The sequence below is a fragment of the Nelumbo lutea genome, chromosome 3, assembly GCF_056320005.1.
Source record: "Nelumbo lutea isolate HS-2025 chromosome 3, American lotus-T2T, whole genome shotgun sequence".
Classification (NCBI taxonomy): domain Eukaryota; kingdom Viridiplantae; phylum Streptophyta; class Magnoliopsida; order Proteales; family Nelumbonaceae; genus Nelumbo; species Nelumbo lutea.
Window position 1 is genome coordinate 69,020,865 of NC_142686.1, and position 25,315 is coordinate 69,046,179.

Below are 25,315 nucleotides of genomic sequence, written 5' to 3' on the forward strand. Positions count from 1 at the left end.
TAACATAGTCGAAACTACGTCGGATGACATCACCAAGAAAAGAACCCGTGATACAGTTAATCCCACATTCCTGTGGCATTACCGACTTGGCCATATTAACATAGATCATATTTATAATGATATAATATATATGTGCGGTTTCAACTGTTGGAATTTTGTTTTGCAAAATATATTTATAATGATATAATATATATGTGCGGTTTCAACTGTTGGAATTTTGTTTTGCAAAATATATTTATAATGATATAATATATATGTGTGGTTTCAACTGTTGGAATTTTGTTTTGCAAAATATATTTATAATGATATAATATTTATGTGTGGTTTCAACTCGTTTGCAAAAATGTTTTAATCCCCGGGGTCCATCCAAGAAGAGAGTGCAGCACTGTGCCTTGCAGTCGAGGGAGAGGTCCTCTCTTGTCAGGTAGTGTTTTGGATCACTATGGGCTAAGAGGTTAAGTGTAAAGCCATTTTGGGTTGTACCTGATGGGCTAATTTTGCATTTGCCCCCAATCCCTGGGTTTTTATAAGATGGCTTCGCCCAGGAACCACTTAGTATAAATGTTGGGCTCATAGAGTCCATGTGATGGACTCATGGGGTTCATTGGGCTTTTCAGTGAATTCGGCTAGGCCGAACCCATATGGTTGATGTGTAGATCAATGCTTGGGTCCCACGCCATACAAAGAAGCTCAACTGGCGCAACAGTTTGGAAGCCTATTGAGCACTTGATGCATATTGGACCTAAAGCCCATTTCAAACTAGGCTGACTTGATTAGTCACTTAAAGGGGTGGATCTGAGGTTAGGTCAAGCCAAAAGGATTGAGTCATAATCCTATCCACTCATGGAGACCAAATTCAAATTAGGATTTGAATCTGGTAACCTCCTGATAAGATTAGGAGTGGGTTGATCTAATCTGCAGATAGGATTAAGAAGGCTCCTTATCCAAATATAGATTTGGATTAGGATAACTCCTAATGAGATTTGGAGGTTTCTTAATCACTAAGAAAAAGAGGAGAAACCCTAATTTCAAATTACAAGAATTTGAACCTTAAGGGTATTCGCAGAACACACTGCATCTTGAGATAGGATCTCAGAGAAAACCCTAGACAGAAGAAAGCTATTCTGCACCTTCTGCTCTAGCTCTCTCGTCCAGTAGCAGCTGCCATCTACTGGTAGTTTGTTTTTCTTTGTGAGGGAAAGATCAAGAAAGGTTCTTGATATCAATCTTTGCTGAAAGGTTGATCGTGTGTGGTGCTCATTAGTTCGATCGAGTTCTTCAGAAGGACCTGGTTCGTGGGACGAACACTGCTGGTTCTGTTTCATTATCACTGTGTCATCTACAGTGGGAGTAGTTCTTGGGAGTTTCTTTGGACGTGAACACCGACATTGGGAGATACTGTTTCTCCGGATCAGGTATATCCCTTCCCTTCTCTTTTGGTTCAAATTTGGTTCGGTTTTGGTTCAAGTCAGATCCTTGAATACTGTATTCTAAATTTTAGGGAATATGATTTCCAGTTGGAAGAAATGTAAGAAATTTTTGAAATTCGCCCACCCATTCCACAACTTTTTTTGGCGTCCATATGATGGATCTTACCATTCTTTCATTGGGGTTGTTCGGATCATGTTAAAAGAACGAGTGTGGACAAAATAGAATCCAAGAGCAATTGTTGCCTATTCGTAGGCTACCCCAAAGGCTCTATGGGTTACCTATTCTATGACCCAGGAGAACAAAATGTGTTCTATAGCCGAAATGCCTATTTCTTGGAGGACGATTACATCCTTAACAATCATTGTCAAGAAGTTGTTTTTGATGAAGAGAGCTCAGGGTCAGTGGGAGATGTCCCACAAGTTCTAGGTAATGACCAACCTAGAAGATCTACCCGGGTTTCTAGGCCTCCAATTCATTTCGGCTATGACCAGGATAGTTACTTGGTGGAAGCTACGACTAGTGAGGAGGATCCCATGAGATCCTTAGAGGGGGTTAAAACTTGGGTATGTTAGGACAGTCTAAGAATTCATCTGAGTGGGTGATCATAGTGACAGGATCCTCCCCTTTGTCGGACAAAGTGAATGATTGGGGATGCACTCTCTCTGATGGAAAGCAAAGCTACCGGCAGCCGATCTCAACCGTTGAAATTTGTTTTGAAAAATATATTTATATAGAGACACACACACATATGTATATATATATTACGATTTCAAAATGTTTGCAAAATGTTTTAATTCCCAGGATCCATGTGAGTAGAGAGTGCAGCACTGTACTTTGCACCCGAGGGAGAGGTCCTCTCTTGTCGGGTAATGTTTGATCATTATGGGCTGAAAGGTTAAATGTAAGATCATTGAGGGTAATACCTGATGGGCTAATCTTGCATCTTCCCACAGTCCTTGGGTTTTTATAAGGTGTCTTGACCCAAGGACCATTTAGTGTAAATGTTGGGCGCATTAAGAGCCCATGGTGATGGGCTCAGGGGTTCACTGTCACCTACAGTGAATTCGGTTAGACCTTGTAACAGAGACTAGGCTAAACTCATGTGGCTGGTGTGTAGATCAATGTTTGGGTCCCACTTCATACAAGGATACCCAATGGGGCAGTAATTTGGAAGAAAAGTGAGCACATAGACTTAATGGACCTAAAGCCCAATTCGATCTAGTATAATATAATTATTTAAAGAGGGGCGGTTGTGGGCTTTAGATCAGTAGATAGGATAGGGAGTTATCCCTATCCACTCAGAGAGTCCAGATCCAAATAATGATTTGGATTAGGAAACTCCTAATAAGATTAGGAGGGCTGATCTTTATCTGCAAATAAGATAAGGGTTTATCTTTATCTCTTAAAGAGGGTCCAGATCCAAATGAGATTTGGATTAGCAAACTCCTAATGGGATTAGGAGAAGCTCTCTTTAAGGCTATAAATAGAGGAGGAGGGCGAACCCTACAACACCCAATCAGATTACAGATTCAAGAGAGAAGACAACTCCAGTTAGACTGATGTCATCTTCTGCTCTTGCCTCCTTCTATTGCTGTCGCCATAGCTAATTCGATCTCCACCTGTAGGAGCGATCAAGAAAGGTTCTTGATATCAGTTTTTGGTGAAAAACTGATATGAGGTCGTGCTCACTCACCCTTCATCGAATTCTTGCTGAAGAGTTCGGTTCTTGCTGAAGAACCACCTGCTGATTCTGCTCCACCCTACGCTGTGTCATCTTCAGTGGGAGCAGCCTTTGGCGTTTTCCTTGGGCGTCAATACCTTCATTGGGAGTTACTGCTACTCCGTATCAGGTATATCCCTCTCCTACCTTTTGGTTTCAGATCCGGTCTGGTTTAGGGTTCAAGATTGATCATTGAATTTGCAGTTTTCTAAAATAAGGAATGTGATTCCCACATGGGAGAGAGAGAAATTTTTGAAAATTTGCCCAACCTACCTATAGGGTTCGGCTATCCATATGATGGATCTCTCATACCTTCAAAACAAAGGAATCTTGAGTTGAAATTTAATGAGTAGGTATTTTAGCATGTTTGAAGTCGGATGCTAGTAGTTGATATGATGGTTAATGTGTAAATAAGGGTTAATCGGGGGCAATTAGGTTGGTTTCAGATAAATTTGACGGTGGATTTGGCGGGTTTTTGGGTTAAGAGTTGGGTTTTTTGGTGTTTTTGGGGATGAACCGATGGTGGATCGAGCAAAAATCGGGTACTGAAAACACCATACTCCAAACCATGTTGTTGCTCTACTATTTTCTTTATTGACATGTTGGTATGCTCTGTACATAACAAAAAAACCTAACTTCATTATTGACATGTTGGTATGCACTATACATAACCAAAAAACTGGGTGCTAACAACTTCTTTATTCCCAAGTTCTCCAATCAGATGCGATACTTGGGCTTCATACCTTGTATGCACTCGTCCACCAAAATCTCATATCATGCTCCCCAAGTAGCCTTAATGACTCCCTTCTGAATCTCATAACAAAGACTCATACTTCCTCTTAGTTGTAATGCTTCACATTCCTCAAATTTTCTAGCATTAGCTTTCTTTCCACTGTAAACCATTTTGTTACAAACTTCTCTACTATGTCATCCCAAATCTTGATATTGTTGGGCACTAAATTCATAAACCATGTGTATGCTGGCCTCATGAGTGTCTTCCAAAACTCCCTCAATTTTTTATCTCTATTGGTGGAATAGTGTCCCAAGGTATCCTCATACTTAATAATGTGTTCTTGGGCATTCCTTGACTCTCCATTGTACAACCACTAGATTGATGATGGCTAGTAACCATGTGGATGAGGTTTCTATGCAATGTTGATAAGATAGGGTCTTTGGTAGGACAAAGGTTTTGGTTTGCTCATGGAAACTACTAATTGAAGACATTCTACAATATCCTCTTTGGTGAGGTGTTGCACTTTCTCCTTCCATTACTTTGGTTTCTCCGAGCCTAGATCTATGGCGGTTAGGGATGGTGAATGGTATATTGTTGGTAAAGGTTGCTTAGGCAATGGCAATCTTGTCGGAATCTTAGTTTCATAATGAACCTTGGCTGCTCTTGATGCTAGATGGCCTCTTGTTGGTGCTTCTAGATCTAGATCTGGTGAGTCTTGTGGCATCGAGACTGTTAGTGTTGCTGATAGCTAAGTTATTATAAAATAATAAAGAAGGCAGATTGGAACTTATCGGTAATTGCTTTCCAAACCGAGAACTTGTAGGAGAGCAAAGCTATAGATATACTCCACCTCTACTCCTTTCCCAAGCAATGTGGGACAATGAGTCTTCCCATGCATTCAAGAGAGGGAAGAGGAAAAGGCAAAGCTCAAAAGTACAAGGGTGGGAGGAGAGATTCTTGAAATTTTGAACCTCCCTCTAACAATCCCCCACAAAATTCAAAATTACAAGAAGATCGAATAATCTAAGCATCCTAGTGAGAAAAGTATTCATGGTGATGTCTTTTGGACTTCAATAAACACTTAGGTATGGCAGGCTATGTTACAGAGTATGTGTGGAGTTAGACTCCTTAAACCTTTCCTCTTTGTCACGACTATCTAACCTACCAACCAAATCAACTCACCTGTTCTTTAGTAGTTCTTTTGTTTTAGAACATTTCGGCCTTGTTCCCCATTTGGAATTATGAGTATTGTAGAGAGTCAGCCCAAGACCTCTCTTAGAAGCGACCACACTTCACACTCACTTAAATCAATTATTTAGCATACACTATACACACTATTCTTAACTGATTAAAAGCCTCATGCTTAACCTCCTCAAATTGCAGTGAGCACTATCTTACCTCGGCATTTAAAATGGGACACAAAATGATAGTACTTTCCCAAGTCATCCTGCGACTCATTTTTACCCATTCAACCTAATTCCAAGGACCTCATTTCACATAGGTTGGCTGCCCATCACTAGTGACTTATGTTACAGGTTTCAACCCCATTCCTATTGATACTTCAGAAACCACCTTAGAAGTTTGTGGTTTGGTTAGCGAATCTACAAGGTTTTTTTCAGACCTTACAAAATCTAGAGTGATTGTTCCTTCACTGAGGTATTGTCTTACCAAGTTATGCCTTAAGCGGATATGCCTTCTTTTACCGTTGTAATTCGAGTTTCTGGCTCCAACTATTGCTGCTTGGCTATCACAATGGAGAGATATAGATGGAATCGGCCATGACCAAAGTGGTATATCTGCCAATAAGTTCCTTAGCCACTCTGCCTCGAACCCCGCCAATTCTAATGCAATACATTATGCCTCCATTATTGAGTTTGTATTACATGACTGGTGGAAGTACTATCATTTGAATCTGAAATCCAATTTGCATCAGTAAATCCTTCTAAAACAGGAGGAAAATCTAAGTAATGTAAACTCAAATTTATAGTTCATTTTAAATATTTTAACAACCTTACTAAAGCTTCCCAATGTTTATTTCCGGGATTATGAGTATGTTGACTTAATTTTCCCATAACTATGGCTATATCTGGTCTTGTGTAGTTCATTAAGTAAGACATCGATCCAATTATACTTGCATACTCTTTTTGTGAAACAAGTTACCTACATGTTTTCTTAAGTGAATACTACAGTTAAGAGGTGTTTTTACAGGTTTATAGTCATAGTTTCTAAATTTTCTAAGAATTCTCTCTACATAGTGTCCAAATTTTAGTCCCCAAGATTACATCAGCCTCGCCCAAGTCCTTGGTATCAAATTTGGACATTAGAAATTGTTTTGTTTCTTTTACTACCTTTAGACTTATTCCCATTATTAGCATATCATCAACATATATACAGATCATGACTGCTTTATCATCTACAAACTTGCTATAGATGCATCTATTAGAATCATTTCTGTTGTATTCATTAGTTACTAACACATTATCAAAATTTTCATGCCATTGTTTGGGAGATTGTTTTAATCCATACAGAGACTTAATTAATCTGCATACTTTATTTTCTTGTCCTGACATTATGAAGCCTTCAGGTTGCTTAATATATATTTCTTCCTCTAATTCCCCATTTAAGAAAACTGTTTTTACATTCATATGATGAACTACTAGTTTGTAAATGGATGCTATAACAAACAAGATTCTAATTGTAGCTAACCTTGCAACCGGGGAGTAAGTGTCAAAGAAATCTATATCTTTCTTTTGTCTGAACCATTTAGCAACTAATTTGGCTTTGAATTTATCTATTGGACCATTTGGCTTTAATTTTTTCTTAAAAATCCATTTACAATTCAGTGCTTTAGTTCTAGGAGGGAGATCTATAAGTTCCCAAGTGTGATTAGTGATTAAAGAGTCTTTTACTTTTTATGACTTCTTTCCAAAATACTACATCGGGTGAGGTTGCGACTTCCTAATAGGTTACTGGGTCCTTGTCTGCCAGAAATGTGAACATTTTGTCACCCAAGTTTGTTTCTTTCCTTTGTCTTTTACTTCTCCTTAAGTCTGGTTCTTGATTCCTAGAATCAATGTTGTTTTGACTAAGCGAAGTACTCAATTGTTCTTGGTTTTTGTTTTGGATTGGGAGGGTTCCCTATTTATTGTTTCTTTTCTCCATGGAAAAATGTGCTCAAAGAATTCTGCATCTCGGGACTCTATTATTGTATTCTTTTCTACAACATTATCAATTGTTTTAATTATAAAGAACCGATAAGCCATACTATTTTGTTCCAATGAACACACAGTCATAGGTTTTCGGTCCCAATATCTTTCTTTTAGGTTCATGTGTTCTAACCTTTGCTAAGCAACCCCAAACTTTTAGGTAGTTTAGAGTTGGTTTCCTGTTATGCCATAGTTCAAAAGGTATTTGTCCTTTTTTCTTGGGTGATATTCTATTATATAAATGGCAAGTTGTTAGGATTGCTTCCCCCCACAAGTTTAGAGGTGCACTTAAACTAATTAGCATAACATTCATCATTTCTTTTAGTGTTCTGTTAAGTTTTTCTGCAACTCCATTAGATTCAGGTTGATAAGAGGTTATAGTTTCATGTATAATTCCCTTTTTCCTCAAAGAATTTTCTAATGGTTTCTCCATCATACTCAGTCCCTCTATTTGTTCTAAGTCTTTTTATTTTCTTTCCTAACTGATTTTCTACTTCAGTCTTCTAGTTTGTAAAAACTTGTTCACCTTCATCTTTTGATCTAAGTATGACTACTTTTTCATATATAGAAAAGTCATCTGTGAAACTTATATAATATCTTTTTCCTCCTCTGCTTCAAATATGAGCTTCAGTCCTACTTTGTTGAGGAGTGCTCCCGACACCAAATTTCATCTTATCTATGGCACATGCACACATCATTCAGCATCAGGATTTTTCCCAAAGTTAGTTTTAGGAGCACCTTTCCTTTGTCGATGACTTTCAAAGTTTGTGAGTTTCCCATGAAGACTTGCTCTCCCTCAGACTGAGTTGTGTACTTATAGAAGGAGCTGCAGTTCCCACATATGTGCTTGGTAGCATTTCCTTTCTTTTGTTGCTTCTTGAATTTCTGATCATTTTTCACATTCAGATTCTTTTTGAATTTTGTAATTGTTTCCTAAACCAAATTGGTTTTGAAAATTTGATCTTCATATTTTTTTTGTTCTTTTATTCTATTTTAATCCGGACCACTACTTAATCCAAAGTAGTGTCCTTCCTCTTATGCTTCACACTTGTCTTGAAGTCATTCCATGTATTTAGGTAGACACAAGCACCTAAAACTCATCTATTTGGGTAGACACGTCAATGCCTTTGTTCATGGTGAAATGCAGGAAATTGGCAATCACATATTTTTTATTTCTACCATTTTACAGAGCATATTTGTCCAATGCATTCCAAATTTCATAAGAAAAATTGTAGGAAGAGTAGACATTGTATAGTTCATTGGACAAGCAGTTGAGGATATGGTTTGTGCAGAGATGGTCAGCCATAGTCCAGTGTTCTGCAACAACAAAACGGGTTGGTTCCTCCATGTTTAATGGGTTCGGTTCAGTCAAAGCAAAGGCTGCCCCTAACTACTCTAAAGCAAACAAAATGCGTTGTCTCCAATGCTTGTAGTTAGTTCTATTGAAAGGAATCTTAGAGAAATTGGGAACTATTGACAATATCAAGTTTCTTATGAAAGGGTTAACATAGATAGGTTGCATAAATGCGATTTTAAGATTGTTGGAAAATAATAAAGAAGGTAGATTGGAACTTATCAGTAATTACTTTCCAAACCGAGAACTTATAGGGGTGTAGTATTGCAGAACTGTGAAACTGAGAACTTACAGAAAGAAGGAGGGCTGAGTCATGCCACTTGGTCACTCTCCTTAAAACTGCATTTGCCCCCTACAGTGTAGCTGAGTGATTGCAAATCGGTCGCTAAGATAAAATAACTCACAGGCCATTGGTAGACATGCACTCACTTACTAGACTTCCGTGAACCACAAAGAATGATGCTCAGATTAATGGAGAAGATAGAGAAGAGAAGACTGTCGAAATGTATTGGTGTTTGATACTTGATTGACCAATACTCCTTTTATAGAGTGTACTCAATCACTTGATTGGACACAGAGGTGTCCTTTTAGGCAAACATCTCTTAAAAACAGTGCACCTGTTCAAAGAGACATAGAGAGAAAGAGACACAAACTGACTAGAAAACGTTTTACAAAATAAATTTGAATTTAAGAGTCAAAAGTTTAATCCGGTTAAAAACAAAACCGATTCGGTGGAGTGCATGTGTACACGTACATACACGCATCCACGCCCCGACTAGGCTCAGCTCGGCTTGGTATGCGTGTGTGAAAGCACCCCCAACCCACCTCACATGCACAAGAATATCTATAGTGCTTTCCTCATATAGGTCCCTATCCATAAAGAGAGCAAATTTATAGATATACTCCATTTCTACTTCTTTCACAAGCAATGTGGGAAAATGAGTCTTCCCATGCATTCAAGAGAGGGAAAAGGAAAAGACAAATCTCAAAACTACAAGGGATGGAGGAGAGATTCTTGAAATTTTGATCTCTCTCCAACATAAGTTCTTGGTGCTATAACATGGCTTTGCAAAATCTAGAATAGGTAATCTTGCTTTTGCTCCATCCGATCCATTCTCTATTTTCGTAGTTCCTCTATTTGATCAAAGGTCCTATAATTCATACAACCTTTTGACCATATTGACCCAAATATGAATAGCTTTGTCCGCTTCTTCGGTGGATGGGTTTTCCACCTTCAGCACCAACACATCTAGTTGTACTAGATCTTCTGGTGGTGGTGGTGGGACGTGCGTGGTCTCTTCATCTCTTGATAGTTGTGTACTATGCGGCAACATCTTCATGTTCTCCAACCAAACTCTAACTAGAGATTCTTGATGTAAGCAAATAGGAATAACGATGGACTCAGCCTTGGAAGTTGATAAGAAAATGTCACCAAGGGGAAGGGAAAATGGGACTTTGCTCGAAATGGAATGAGTTCAAATCCCTCCACAGAAAATAGTTTCCATATTTTGTAGAAGTGAGGGGATGGGCTACGTTGCATGAAGCAAGAACTTTGGATCTCCAACTCAAGTAATGTCGGGGAACAAATCCCGTCCACTTCTCTCCTCAAAACACATGTTCCTTAGAACCACATATTTGTTAGAGCACGATCTTGGGCTTCTTTAGAGGGTGACATATGTTAGTGTGGTGCTTAGGTACAAATAGACATGGTTTCCTTAGGGCTCATGCATCTAACACCCATAGAGTTAACCTCTGTGCTTTGTGCTCCTAATCCGACCTTGCAGGGTGACACCAGGATATCCTTATGAGCAAGGTTCAATGTATCGATACGTATCGGCTCATATTGGCTGATACATATCATGTTGATGGCTTACCGATATGCCCCTCTAGGGATTGTATCGGGTCGGTCACTGGTTCAAAGGGTAATTAGACCTTAAATTGACCCCTCTAAACCAATTTCAAAAATAAATAAATAAAAATTGAAAAAAATGTACCGACAGATAAGCTGGTGTTGATATTTAGAACCTTGCTTATGAAGATTGACTCATGAAGTTGACTAGTCTAGCCTCGTGAGGCTTGATTCGCAAGGTCAAATTGGTCTCACCTTGCTAGGTGAAATTAGTCCGACCTCACAAGGTTTGATTACTACTCTTGTGAGATTCCACAGGTTTCTCTTTGGCCTTGCAAGGCTGCATGATTCTACTTCTTAATGCGCCACAAAACCTCAATTTTGTCATTTATCACAAATCTCACTGCACATGTTGGCAGGGCTTTTATCTCTTTATCCTTGAATATATATCCACTGTCCCACACTTACTTTTCATATCCAATTTGTATAAACCGATTTAGCTTAACTGCAAGGCTCAAACAAACAAGATTAAACTAGTGTTTTGGATATAAAGCACTTTCTATCTACAACTTAAAAGACTTGGATTAATGGTATAATACACAAAAAAAGCAAACTAGTTTTTTCATTGATGGGGCTTCAAGGCCCCGTTCGCTTTTTGGTAGGTTACTTACTCAGGTAGATGCAATTACCTGGATAAGTTTTTCCTGGGAAACACTTACTTGGGTAAATACATTTACCCATGTTCTTTTATTTCTCATGTAAATAAAATAATGACCATTTTAGCCATAAATATCCATTATTAAAAGGGGCATTTTTATCCCATTCAAGTGTTGGTAAATTTCCCCCTAGGTGGAAAAGTTATTTATCCACCTAGGAGATGGGTATCAGCTATTTGGAGAATCTTGATCAATGGGAACCAAAATCCCTTGGGCCAACTTTCCCCCTCTCAAAATCCGAAAAAACAACGGCCCCAAAATAAAACCCCGACATTATTATAGAGATGGAGTATTCAAAGATAGAAACGTCGAACTTTTTATTGACTTACATGACCTTGTGATTCTACAAGGTTCTTGTGAAAAACTCGAATAATTGAACTGAACCAAGTATCTCCAGATCACCATTAGTCTGATCCATTGGCTAATCTCGCTTGTCAATTTCGAGACAATATTTTCGTTGAATCAACTGCTCAACTTTACCCTCACGTTGAATTGTCTTAGAGATCATGGTTTGGAAACTCCTTTATTGCGTTTGGGTTGAGGATCATCCGGGTTCCTTATTGTATGTATTTGCATATAATTATTTTTTGGATTCAATTTGGTTTATTAATAAAATGAAACGGTGACTGCCCTTCCACCGGAAGTAAAATTTATTTGCGGTTATGTTGATTGGATATGGTAAAACAAAATTAATAGGCTCAATTTGAAAAGAATACAAATACAAATATATACAGTACAAATACATACAAAATAATCCGGTAAGAACCATGTAGTTAGTTGTATAATTTCCCTATGATTAGTTGACTACAATAGAATCAGTAAGTCCCTCAATACAAAAGAAAAGGCTACATTTTCCCATAATCTTCATCAGGCTTTCAGTTTAGTTACCTGCACATGGAAAAAATAGAATCCCCGACAAACTTGATAGCTATCCAATAGCGTTAGTGACATAGTGGAACTTGATGTGCTCAAGGGACACGTTCCAGTACTCGCTGCAATGCTTTCTTGATGCCTTCTTGATCAAGTGTAGTCGTCAGATGAATTTCTTGAACCTAAATAAGAAACATAATATTATCATTCAGCGATTCTATGTCTGCGAGCAATAAACTCATCATCGCTACAGAACCCCCTATATTCAGACAATTTCCCTTGCTGAATATCATACAAGAGAATAGATAAAGGAGTAGCTTGGAGATTGGCAGTGAAAAACAACCTGTCTGCCAGCTCGAGCCAGGAGAGTGAACTGCTTGCCCATGGCCGGTGCCTGTGTGCAATTTGAAATCGAAGGATGAAAAAGGATACTAAAAGGTTGACAAAAATTAATAATCATTTAAGCATTAAAGTTAAGAAACTGTATTAAAGACTAACGAAAACAACTCACGTTGGAAAGCCATAGCTGCAAGTCTTGTGAAACCACACGCTTTTCAAACCCTTGACGACTGATTCTAACATCAGTTATGCTGCAAAAGCATTGGCAAATACCAATATAAATACCCAGATAATTTCATGAAGGATTAAAAATTCCTGAATCAAGGATAAAATAGTATGGGAAATTGGCATTTGCAAGACTAATCAGATACAGTGCAGTTTTTTCATAGGATGTAATTACCTCATACAACAGGAATTTTCTTTTCTCTTTCTGTTTTATTCATGTAGGGTCCGGCATGGGGGTTTGTTGCCCAAATTTTCTTATTTATGTCTTTGATCTGTCAAAATCAGTTTAGTTATGGGTTAGTTCCATGTCTTTGTTAACACCTTAGTTATGGGAGTGCATTGGCCTTTTCCATGTTAACTAGGATTGTTCACCTCCTAGATAAACTTATTTATTGTTCTCTTATTATTGTAGTAGTGAATGATAATTAAAGATTCCTTTTTTGTTCCTCTTTACAGTGAGACTCGAGTCTTCCCTTCATGTTCCTCCTTGATTGGTTGCCTATGAACTAATTGCTATTGGAAATTAAGTTTCAAAATTAATTTCCTATATTTTATAATTGCACCTTTAATCCAGTTAAGGAGGTGCAAAATACACTCATTGAAGATGGTCAAAACTTCCTACAATGTCCAAGGGGTTCAACAAAGAAACTCAATTATTGCCTTGGGAAATTACATGTTTCTTGAAAAATAAAAGCACCTTGAACCAAATACCCAGGAAAATAAAAGTTTATTGATTCAGTTAAATCTCAACTTTGGCAAAGCTTACTAAATATTTAGAGGGAAAACTATGAATAGTTAAACCCATGGGGGAAGTATGTTAATCTGGACTATTAACTAACGTTTGATCCAAAATGAATATGCAGAGAACCAATGTGACAACAAAATAAGGTCGGCCTCTAAATTCTTGAACTCAAAAAGACCAAGTCTCCTATACAACACTTTTCCTCTGATTTTAAAACTTAGTCATTTTAAACCATCCTGGCTGTCTTTCTATAGAGAAGAATGTCTGAGAAACAGGTCCAATATAGGGAATGTGCACGATTGGAAGATCATGTTTGCAAATTACCAAGGTTAACTACAGCACAATACTGTTTTTTTTTTAAAGAATAAAAAAGCTTTCATTACAGACTGATTGGTTGTCAAGATGACACACCAATACATCAAATATAACTGATCGAACTGAAAATGATTCTACATTACACGGTTGCAATTCAAGAATACTACAAAAGTTTTCTAGAAAATCTGATCTATTAACATAGAGTTCTGGCAGGCTAACACCCAATCTGTTACCAGATTTCCCACTGCTCCTACAATTACTCTTCGATTTATTTTCAAATAATCTTCTCTTCCTCTCATTCCATAATGACCAACACACTGCAAAAGGAATGCAGATCCACATGATTCTTGGCCATGCAGAAAAAATTTCTGCTGGGGATGATGGCTGAAGAACACTCATTCAAAAGGAGTAGAACTTCCAAATCAAATTCGCCTCCCTGCAGGAGAACAGATGGAAAACTGTCTCCTCATCCAATTTTCACAGATAGCAGAAACTTGTCAAGCTAAATCCTCTTCTCTTCAAGTGATCAGTGGTTAAAATACTGTTAAGAGCTACCAACCAAGCAAATGCTTCCACTCTGAGGCACCCATAGTTGTCAAGGCGACTAGGTGAGGCTAGGCGACCATGGGGCGCCCAGGCGCCTAGGCGACGGAAATTTGGAAAAGGGAGGACTGAGGAGATGATGATGATGATGATGATGATGATGAGTGGAGAAAGGGAGGACCGAGGAGTATAGGGGCGGAGCCGCTGTTTTTTTTTAAAAAAAGAAAGGGAGGATTGACGGAGCCCCTGTTTTTTCGACTGAAATTTGGAAAAGAGAAAGAAGAAGAAGAAGAGTGCAAACTACAGAAAGGGAGGACTGGATGGCCGTTTTTTCGAAAAAAAATATCTGAACAGAGAAGAAGAAGAAGAAGAAGGTGGTGACTGAAAGGGTTCAAAGAGAGATTTTCGAATGTAATCTCCTCTTACACCCTAATTCCCTTTCATTAATCTTTTTCAGTAATTACAGAGAGGCCCTTTAACTGGGCGAATAAGCTTTAGTAAACATAACATAATTAAGGCCCAATCTGAGGCCCATTATCAGCAAAGAACATAAATAAAAGAATATTAAACAGTCAATGGGCCATTCGGGCCATTCTCTCTATACTCCCCCTCAAGTTGAGCATAGATGTCAATCATGCCAAGCTTGCCAAGTCATGCTGAATTTTGATCTTTGAGATTCCCTTGGTAAGGATGTCAGGTAACTGTTCTTTAGAAGATATAAATGGCAAACTTCTCCAGAAGCCACTCTTTTTCGGATAAAATGTCTGTCAACTTCAATATGTTTAGTCCTGTCATGTTACACCGGATTGTGAGCAATGTTGATGACAGTCTGATTATCACAATATAACATTAATGGCTTATCATACTCAACACCCAATTCCTCCTTCAATAGGAGTAGCCACTGGTCTTGAACCCATCTTGCCTGTTTCAGTGAGCAAGTCAAGCACATACTTTCTTTGAGAGATAAAGATCCCATCCTTAGACCGAGCTACTTCTACACCAAGGAAGTATCTCAATTCCCCTAAATCTTTGATCTCAAATTCTATATGAAGAAAAGATTGAAGATCATTAATCCCCGTTACATCAGTGCCCGTCACAACTATATTATCAACATAACCAATAAGATATACCACCAAAGAGCTTCTCCTCTTCACAAAGAGGGTATGACTAGACTAAGTTTGTATATAGCCAAAATTAACAAGAGTAGCCCTAAACCTTTTAAACCATGCCCTAGGAAATTGTTTAAGTCCATAAAGAGACTTCTTCAACTTGCACACCTTTCCCCCCATATCTATGTCATACATTCCCAATGGAAGAGATATGTAGACTTCCTCGTGTAATTCTCCATTTAGAAATGCATTTTTCACATCCAACTGATAAAGTGGCCAATTGGAATGTGCAACAAGAGATAATAGAACCCTCACAGATATCATCTTTGCAATAGGAGCAAAGGTCTCCAGATAATCAATCCCATATGTCTGTGTATAACCTTTTGAAACCAGTCTAGCTTTATACCTTTCAATGGTGCCATTAGCATGTATTTGATGGTGAAAACCCACTTAGAGCCCACTGGTTCCTTTCCTTTAGGCAAATCAACCACTTCTCATGTGTCATTCTTATGCAAGGCATCAATTTCAGTTCTCATAGCATCCCTCCATTCTAGAACAATAAGAGCTTTTGACACTGACTTGGGTATTTGGTTAAAGGCAATAGAAGAAAGATAGGCAAAATATGAGGGAGAAAACAAACTATAAGAAAGGTTTTTGAAAATGCAGCGTGCTGTACACTTCCTTTTACCTTTCTTGATAGCAATTGGGACATCAAGATCGGGAAGGGGGGCTCCAAGGGGACTGTATTAGTACTTGTCTCTTCTGTAACTGGAAGTGTAGGAGGCTCATGTGATATAGAGGAAACAATCGGTCCACTTCTAGTTCTCTACCACTAGTACAACCTACGATTAAAGAGAGGTTGAGGGGGTAACGGAGGAGGAATAGGAATATTGGAAGGAGCATGAGATGACTGTTCCTCCCTTGACTCATTGGTAATAGAAGGAGGCTCAAAAGAATATTCAACTAGGACAGGAAGAGGGAGAGCAAACAACTGTGACAAATTCTCCCCCTTTGAACAATGCTTCTCCAGAGAAGGATCATAGAAAGGAGAGGACTCATCAAAGGTGACATCCATTGAGACATACCGAGTTCCAAATTTTGGATGAAAACAACAATAACCCTTCTATGTGGAGGCATAACCAAGGAATATGCACTTGTGGGCATTTGGTTCAAATTTATGTCTCTGGGTACTTGGAATGTGCATATAACAAGTACAACCAAAGACATTAAGTGGAATAGGAGAAATGTCCTTACCAGGATGAAGAAGAGTAAAAGGAGACTTAAAACCCAACACTCCGGATGAAATACGGTTAATTAGGTAGGTTACAGTGAGAACAACGTCCCCCAAAAATCTTGTAAGAACATGTTGTTAGACAGTGTATGCCCTTAGCTCCAATCAGATTGATGTACATTGAACATTTATTGTAAATGAATAAAAGTACATAAATGATTCATAATGTACTTGGCGTGTTTCTGTGTAATTACCCTTAAACTGGACACTTATGAGACTCCTGTTAGTTTAAAATGTTCTCAGTCGTTGGATAGACTTGGGGAGGTTTATCTTACCAAAGCTGACACTAATGTGCTACAAAGTCGGTTGGGGTAGCTTGTCTCAGCTTCTAGGGTTAGACCCGAAGCACATGTAGTGTGTATTTGCTTGAAACACTGAACCCCAACCATTTTCCAATTATGCCCTGGACCTTGGAGACTGGTGGGCTAAACTAGAAAGTTACACCTAACCCCTAGACTCGATTATGGTACTGCACTGGGTGTCGGATTAGGCTGTCTTTGATATACCAATCAGTGAGATCCTTTGGGGGTCAAAACCTAGGTATGTTGGGGCAATCTGACAATTCACTCGAGTGGGTGATCATAGTTACAAGATCAGCCCCTTTGTCGGACAAAGTGAATGATCAGAGACTACACTCTCTCTGATGGAAACCAAAATTTCCGATAGTCGATTTCAACCGTGTTTGAGATTTGTTTTGCAAAATAAAATATATGTTATGTTTTATGAAAAAGGTTTGCAAAATGTTATAATTTTCGAGATCCATCTGAGTAGAGAGTGCGACATTGTACCTTGCAGCCGAGGGAGATGTCCTCTCTTGTCGGGCAGTGTTTGATCATTAAGGGCTGAGAGGTTAAATGTAAGACCATTTAGGGCTTTTATACCTAATGGGCTAATCTCACTTAAGACCATTGTCCATAGGCCTTCATAAGATGGCTGGACTTAAGAATCATTTAGTGTAAATGTTGGGCCCATTAAGAGTCCATACTGATGGACTCAAGGGTTCACTGTATTTAGTAGTGAATTCGGCCAGGCTTTGTAACAGAGGTTAGGCTGAACCCATATGGTTTTTGTGAGGTCAATGTTAGGGTCCCACACCATGCAAAGAGAGCCAAGTTAGCCATCAATTAATAAAGGAACGTGAGCCACCTGCTTAATGGGCCTAAGGCCCAAAGATTAATTGGATTAATCAGCATGAGCGAATTTGGGTATAGATATGGGCTTGGATCAGCAAATAAGGATAAGAGGATAAGTCTTATCCACTTAAAGAGTCCAAATCTAAATAAAGATTTGGATTAGGAAACTCCTAATTAGATTAGGAAATCAACTCTTTAACATCTATATAAATAGAGGAGGGCGAACTGTTCTAAGTTTACACATTGCTCTCAGTTCTCCCTCTCTCCTACTCTTGAACTAATAGAGATCAGTTTTGATTCTGATTTTTGGAAGAAAAATCAGATCTAATTTCGTGCTCACCTCCCTTGCTCGATCCAAGCTGTTGGATTGCAGTTCTTGCTTAAGGACTGTATTGCTAAACTTTCTTCGTCTCAAGCTGCACCATCTTTAGTGGAAGCGAGTTTTGGTACCCTCTTTGGGCGCCTACTTTGAGAGCTATACGTGTGGATTCTGTATCAGGTATTACTCTCCCTTTCTTTTGGTTTCAGATCTAGTCCAGTTTGGTTCAAGAACGATCCTTGAAAAATGCAGTTTTTCTAAAACTAGATATACGATTCTTGGAAGGGAGAAAAGAAAATTTTGAAATCTCGCCCAACCACCCTGCATGGTTCGGCCATCTATATGATGGATTTCCCCTTTCTTCAGTGGTATCAGACCTAAGTTCAATCTTGAACCAAAATAAACCAGATCTGAATCAAGAAGCAAATCAACAGAATTGTTCTACCCGATTTGCGCAAATAGCAGTTTTCTGAGAATTCGGTTCTCAAATTTTGGGCATTTTGATATGAAATTGTTTCTTTATTATTCTGCAATAATTTTAGAATTGTTCTATCATTATTTGTTGAGTTTTGGGCTGTTGGTGTGATGGAGATCGGATTCTTTATTTTGGTCTATAAATAATATTTTTTTAGACAAAATGTATAGGATTTATTCTGATGTAATTAATAGAAAATTAGGTTTTTCTATTTTTCTTACATTGAAAGACTTGCTGGAGTGCGCAGAGGAGAAGAAGAATTTTTGCAGAAAAGAAATCTGCAATCTGTGATTAAACCTTTTCTTGTAGGTTTGCAGTTTTTCCAGATCAGATTCGGACCATCACACTTGCAGCCCTATGTTATGTGTTTCTTGCTGTGATTGAATATCAATTTCGGCTATTAATAATTTCATATCAAAATCTTGGAAATTGTGTATTGGACACCAAACCCTAGGCCGAATTGACCTAGTTTGGTCCAAACTCGTTGGACCGAACCCATGGTTTGATGGGGTCTGATCTCAGCCCCATGAGTCACGTTCTATGTGGTTTAAATTCGGTTATGGGCTAAGGGTTTGATGGCCATTACATGATACAATTCGGCCCTCCCTTGTAAGACCTAATTTCTGCTAAGTTAAAGTAATATCAACCCAATTTTCAGAATAATTGCTATTTGGGCCAAACTACTTTTTGCAGTTTAGCCCATATACCTAGATGTTATTTGATAATACATGGGCTTAATGGGCTGATTGTGTGTTAACTTAAATTAATTAGGATCTTTACAAGTTATTAATTGATTGGATCAATTTGTGGATGTGAATGTATGTGATGTGTTGAATGTGATTCGCACATGGGCCATAAGTACTTGGCCCATGTTTAATCGTATGTGGCTCTCTGTGAACATCATGGTTGAATGCACATCATTGCCATGATGCCCTCAGATCATTGGATGATCTCCCTTCTCAATGGGCCCCTTAATCAGATTCCTCCCCAAGAGGAACCTCGCAGAACCCTAGCCCATTTTGGGCCCATTTGAAATTGACTTTATGAAAGTCAGTGGGAACCACTTTGGTATGACCTAAATCAAACCTAGAGATCGTTTTAATTTGTTCCCTCCAGTTAATATAAGTGCAAGTAATAGGGAATTTCTTATGATGAATTCTCTAAAGGCCTTCCGTCATTAGCATGAAGGTAGTCTAAATCGGCAATGAGGAGATGCACCATAAAATTGGGCTATCCATTTGCTAGTCCAGTTGGCTGAATTGCTTCATGAGATGGTACCTTGGGGTCTACGATATGACAGGTCAGCACTTAATAGACAAAAAGATTTAACCTAAAATGGAAATGAACCTTGTCTGATAGAGGCCAAAGGGAAAGCTCATTTGATGAGTGGATAGGATCAAGGTTCAAAGTATCGACACATATTGGCCCATATCGGTACATATCGTTTTGGGACCCCTCCGATACGCACCTATAGTGGGTGTATCAGGGGTCTGACCGGTTCAAGGGGTGGAGCCCTAAACTGGCCCCCTTGAACTGGTAAGGGCGTATTGGGCTTATAGATATTTTGAACCTTGGATAAGATCCCTCACAAAAAGTGGTGGGGTTTTGCAGCTGAAACAGTTGGCTCCATGCACATATGTGGTTTCCCACATTTCCAGAGACATGCACCGTGTCTCCGTCATTGAGATAGGAGGGAAATCTCAGAGATGAATAAATGGAGATGGAACATAGATAAAAGACCTTTCTATGTAATTAACATGAATCAATTTTAGGTTGCGGACTAACCATTGTTGCCTTTTATTAGAAATGGCAAACGGACAATTTGCCAAATTATTGGATGATAATAAACTTAAGGGACCCAATTATGCTAACTGGTTTCATAACCTTAACCTGGTTCTGACGTTCAAGAAATTGGACAAGGTTGCTAAGAACCCTGCTCCGAAACATCCGGGTGACAGGGCTTCTGAGGCTCACAGAAGAGAGTATCAAGAATGGGAGGAGAAAAATTCCCTTGCCCAGTGTTACATCATAGCATCTTTAGATAATGCTATTCAGAGGCAATTCAAGAAGATCGAAGTCCCTACAGACATCCTGGATAGTCTAAAGACTATGTACGAGGAGCATCGTTCTGCCCGTCAAAAGGTCCTCAAACTGTTGATGACCACCTAGATGACCAAGAGCCAACAGGAGGCTCTTGGTTCTCAGCTAGATGAGGACACAAAAACTGATGCAATCTCAAACTCTCTGCCTCCTTCCTTCAATCAATTTGTCATGAACTACAACATGAACAAGCTAAAAGTTAGCCTTCAGGAACTTAGCAATATGTTGTAGAGGTCTGAAGAACTAATAAAGAAGGATAAGCCGATAGCCATGCTTGATGAAGGTGGTAGGTCAAGCAAGAGAAAGAGGACGAGCAAGAAGAGGCCTCAGAAGAAAGCAGACAAGCCGAAAAAGCAGAAGAGGGACAAAGCATCAGATGCATGCCACTTTTACAAACAGATCGCGCATTAGAAGAGGAACTGTCCTTAGTATCTGGAAACCAAAAACAAAGAGTGTAATTTCGAATCTCCTGTCATAGAGACCAATTTGTTGGTCACTTTTGCATCCTGCTGTATTGACTCCGGAGCTTCTACTCATGCATGTAACACGTTGCAGGGGTTCAGAGAAAGCAAAAGGCTAAGTGATGACGAGGTAATACTCTACTTGGGGACTTCTACAACTGTTGCAGCTACAACTATAAAATTAGTTTTTAGAGAAGGCATTGCCAAACTTAAAAATTGTCTTTATGTACCAACTTTGAGAAGAAATTTGATTTCTGTTTCAAAATTGTGCAAGTATAGTTATTCTATTTTGTTTAGTAATACAATTACTATTAAACTAAATAACAAATTCCTCACTTATGGAGAACTTGACAATGGTCTCTATGTCTTCCGTCCTTCTCTGGAAACTAACAACCAAAATTACGTCGGAAATTATCCCCAAGAAAAGATCACGTAATACGGTAAATCTTACGTGCTTGTGGCATTACCGACTTGGCCACATTAATATATATCGTATCACAAGGTTGGTAAAGGATGATCCTTTGGATTTTCTAACTGTACAAGATCTTCTAACCTATGAACCTTGCCTTCAGGGTAAGATGATGAAATGGCCATTTGCGGGAAAGCCTGAATGATCTACAGGCACACTTGACCTAATACATGTTGATGTATGTGGTCATGTGAATGTTAGGACACACAACCAACACATTTATTTTATAACTTTCACCGATGATTATTCTCAGTATGGTTACGTGTACCTAATGAGACATAAGTCTGAATCCTTTCAAAAGTTCGAAGAGTTCAGACAAGAGGTCGAAAAACAGTTGGGGAGACAGATTAAGGCCCTTCGGTCAGATCGAAGAGGCGAATATCTCTCCGACGAATTCAGGGAGTACTTAAGGACAAAAGGATTATATCACAATTATCTCCTCCCCTCCTACTACACCACAATTAAACGGTGTATCGAAGAGGAGAAATTGGACTCTATTGAATATCATCCGTTCACTTCTCGTCCACTCAGGGTTACTTATATCCTTTTGGGGTTATGCATTAGAGGCTGCGACATACGTGCTGAACCGGGTTCCAACCAAATCTGTTCTTAAGGCTCCATATAAGCTATGGACCAGTAAGAAACCAAGTGTAAGACACTTGAAAATTTGGGGTTGTCCGGCACATGTTAAAAGAACAAGTGCTGACAAATTGGAATCCAAAACCATTCGTTGCCTATTTGTAGGCTACCCCAAAAACTCTGTAAGGTACCTATTCTATGACCCAATAGAGCAAAAGGTGTTTTGTAGTTGAAATGCCTACTTCTTGGAAGAAGATTACATCCTGGACAATATCGTTAGGAAATTGTTCTTGAAGAATAGATCTCAAGAGTAGTAGATGTCCCACACGTTCTAGATAACACCCAACTTAGAAGGTCTACCTAGGTTTCTAGACCTCTAGTTCGTTACGGCTATGGTCAAGAAAGTTACTTGATGGAAAACACGATTAGTGAGAAAGATCCCTTGACTTATATAGAAGCTATGTTGGACATAGATTCCTTGAAGTGGGTAGATGCCATGAAAGTCAAGATGGACTCAATGGAAACCAACAAGGTCTGGACTCTCGTAGACCCACCCCCTAGGGTGAAAGCAATTGGTTGCAAATGGATATACAAAAGAAGGGCCCTAATGGGATGGTTGAGACCTATAAAGCTCGTCTTGTAGCGAAAGGGTACACTCAAAAAGAGAGAATCGATTATGAGAAAACCCTTTCGCTAGTGGCCAAGCTTAAATCCATACGGATCCTGTTAGCTATAGTAGCACACCATGACTACGAGATTTGGCAAATGGATGTTAAAACCGTGTTCCTGAATGAAGATCTTACTGAAGATATCTATACGCAGTAGCCACAAGGATTCATTGTTGTAGGTCAGGAACACATGGTGTGTAAACTTAATCGATCCATCTATGGACTTAAGCAAGCTTTAAGAAGTTGGAACATCCGATTTGACCCTACCGTCAAACAGTTTGACTTTGAGCAGAATCCAGATGAGCCATGTGTTTATAGAAAAGCAGTGGGAGACAAGGTTACGCTCTTGGTTCTGTATCTAGATAACATTTTACTCATTGGGAATGATGTAGGAATGTTGACTACAGTGAAGGTATGACTTTTGCAGTGATTCTCCATGAAAGATCTTGGAGAAGCCTCCTACATCTTGAGACTTTGACTCTATAGTTAAATAGATCAAAAAGGATAATAGGATTATTCCAGTCTACTTACATTGACAAGATTGTCAAAAGATACAACATAGAGAACTCCAAGAAGGCATTTGTCCCTTCTAGACAAGGGTATGTCTCCCAAGACTCCCAAGGAGATTGAGGGCATGAGAGAGGTTCCCTATGCCTCAGACATAGGGAGCATCATGTATGCCATGTTGTGCACTCGACCAGACATTGCTCAGGCTGTGAGTATAGTAAGTAGATACCAGTCAAACCTAGGACAGGAGCACTGGACAACTGTAAAGAACATACTCAAATGCCATCGAAGGACAAAAGAGTTTTGTTTAGTATTCAATGGTAGTTCACTACAAATCCTAGGGTATACCGATGCTGACTTCCAATCAAACCCATTAGTTGGTTGGAAAAAGTTTATCCACTAAGGCCGAGTACATTGCCGCAAGTGAAGCTGCCAAGGAAGCAGATGGATGAAAAAGTTCATCCACGAATTAGGAGTAGTTCCACCCAGCACATCACCCATTCCACTGTTGTGTGACAACACAGGAGATATTGCTCAGGCAAAGGAGCCAAGATCCCACTCGAAGTCAAAGCACATCGAGAGGAAGTACCATGTACTACAGGAGATTGTTGGTAGAAGGGACGTCCAGATTCAAAAGGTAGCATCAATGGAAAATGTGGCAGACCCATTGACAAAGCCACTAACACTGAAAGTTTTTGAGAAACACGTGGACAGTATAGAACTCTGGCTTGTACCGGATTGGACCTAAGTGCAAGTGGGAGGTGTTAGACAATGTATGCTCTTAGCTCCAATCAGATTGATATACATTGAACATTTATTGTAAATGAACAAAAGTACATAATTGATTCATGTTATACTTGGTGTGTTTCTATGTAATTACCCTTAAACTGGACACTTATGAGACTCGTGTTAGTTTAAAATGTTCTCAGCCGTTCGATAGACCTGGCGAAGGTTTATCCTGCCAAGGCTGACACTAATGTGCTGTCAAGTCAGTTGGGGTAGCTTGTTCAGCTGCCAGGGTTAAACCCGAAGCACATGTAGTGTGTGTTTGCTTGAAACACTGAACCCGGACCATTTTCCAATTATGCCCTGACCTTGGAGTTTGATGAGCAAAACTGAAAAGTTACACCTAACCCCTAGACTCGATTATGGTACTGCACTAGGTGTCGGATTAGGTTGTCTTTGATATAACAATCAGTGAGATCCTCCGGGGGTCAAAACCTGGGTATGTTGGGGCAATCTGAGAATACACTCGAGTGGGTGATCATAGTGACAGGATAATCCCCTTTGTCGGACAAAGCGAATGATCAGGGACTACACTCTCTCTGATGGAAACCAAAACTGCTAGCAATCGATTTCAGCCATGTTTGAGATTTGTTTTGCAAAATATATTTATATGGAAATATATATATATATATATATATATATATTTATGTTTTATTAAAAATGTTTGCAAAAGGTTTTAATTCTCGGAATCCATCTGAGCAGAAAGTGCGACACTATACCTAGCAGTCGAGGGAGAGGTCCACTCTTGTTGGGCAGTGTTTGATCATTAAGGGTTGAGAGGTTAAGTGTAAGATCATTTAGGGCTTTTATACCTAATGGGCTAATCTCACTTAAGACCATTGTCCTTGGGCCTTCATAAGATAGCTGGACTCAAGGACCATTTAGTGTAAACGTTGGGCCCATTAAGAGTCCATACTGATGGACTCAGGGGTTCACTATGTTTAGTAGTGAATTCAGCCAGGCTTTGTGACAGAGGCTAGGCTAAACCCGTATGGCTTTTCTGAGGTCAATGTTAGGGTCCCACACCATACAAAGAAATCCAATTTAGCCAAGAATTAATAAAGGGACGTGAGCCACTTGCTTAATGGGCCTAAGGCCCAAAGATTAATTGGATTAATCAACATGGGCGAATTTGGGTATGGATATGGGTTTGGATCAGCAGATAAGGATAAGAGGATAAGTCTTATCCACTTAAAGAGTCAAGATCCAAACAAAGATTTGGATTAGGAAACTCCTAATTAGGTTAGGAGATCAACTCTTTAAGATCTATATAAATAGAGGAGGGCGAACTGCTACAAGTTTACACACTGCTCTCATTCTCCCTTTGTCTTGCTCTTAACGCCCTAACCCTAATTCGATTCTCCATTCTTGAACT

At 39.1% G+C, this 25,315-nt stretch overlaps 1 protein-coding gene across 1 annotated transcript in view; it reads right to left on the minus strand.

Moving 5' to 3' along the window:
* Positions 1 to 11,711: 11,711 nt before the first annotated feature.
* Positions 11,712 to 25,315, minus strand: part of LOC148865440 (Nucleic acid-binding proteins superfamily) — an 86,507-nt gene continuing 72,903 nt past the window's right edge. The window contains exons 8-10 of the mRNA XM_088979133.1: positions 12,391 to 12,469; positions 12,223 to 12,273; positions 11,712 to 12,061 (exon numbers count right to left, since the gene is read on the minus strand). Coding sequence (XP_088835259.1) covers positions 11,978 to 12,061; positions 12,223 to 12,273; positions 12,391 to 12,469 — 214 coding nt within the window. The 3' untranslated portion in view covers positions 11,712 to 11,977. The remainder of the gene's footprint in view (positions 12,062 to 12,222; positions 12,274 to 12,390; positions 12,470 to 25,315) is intronic.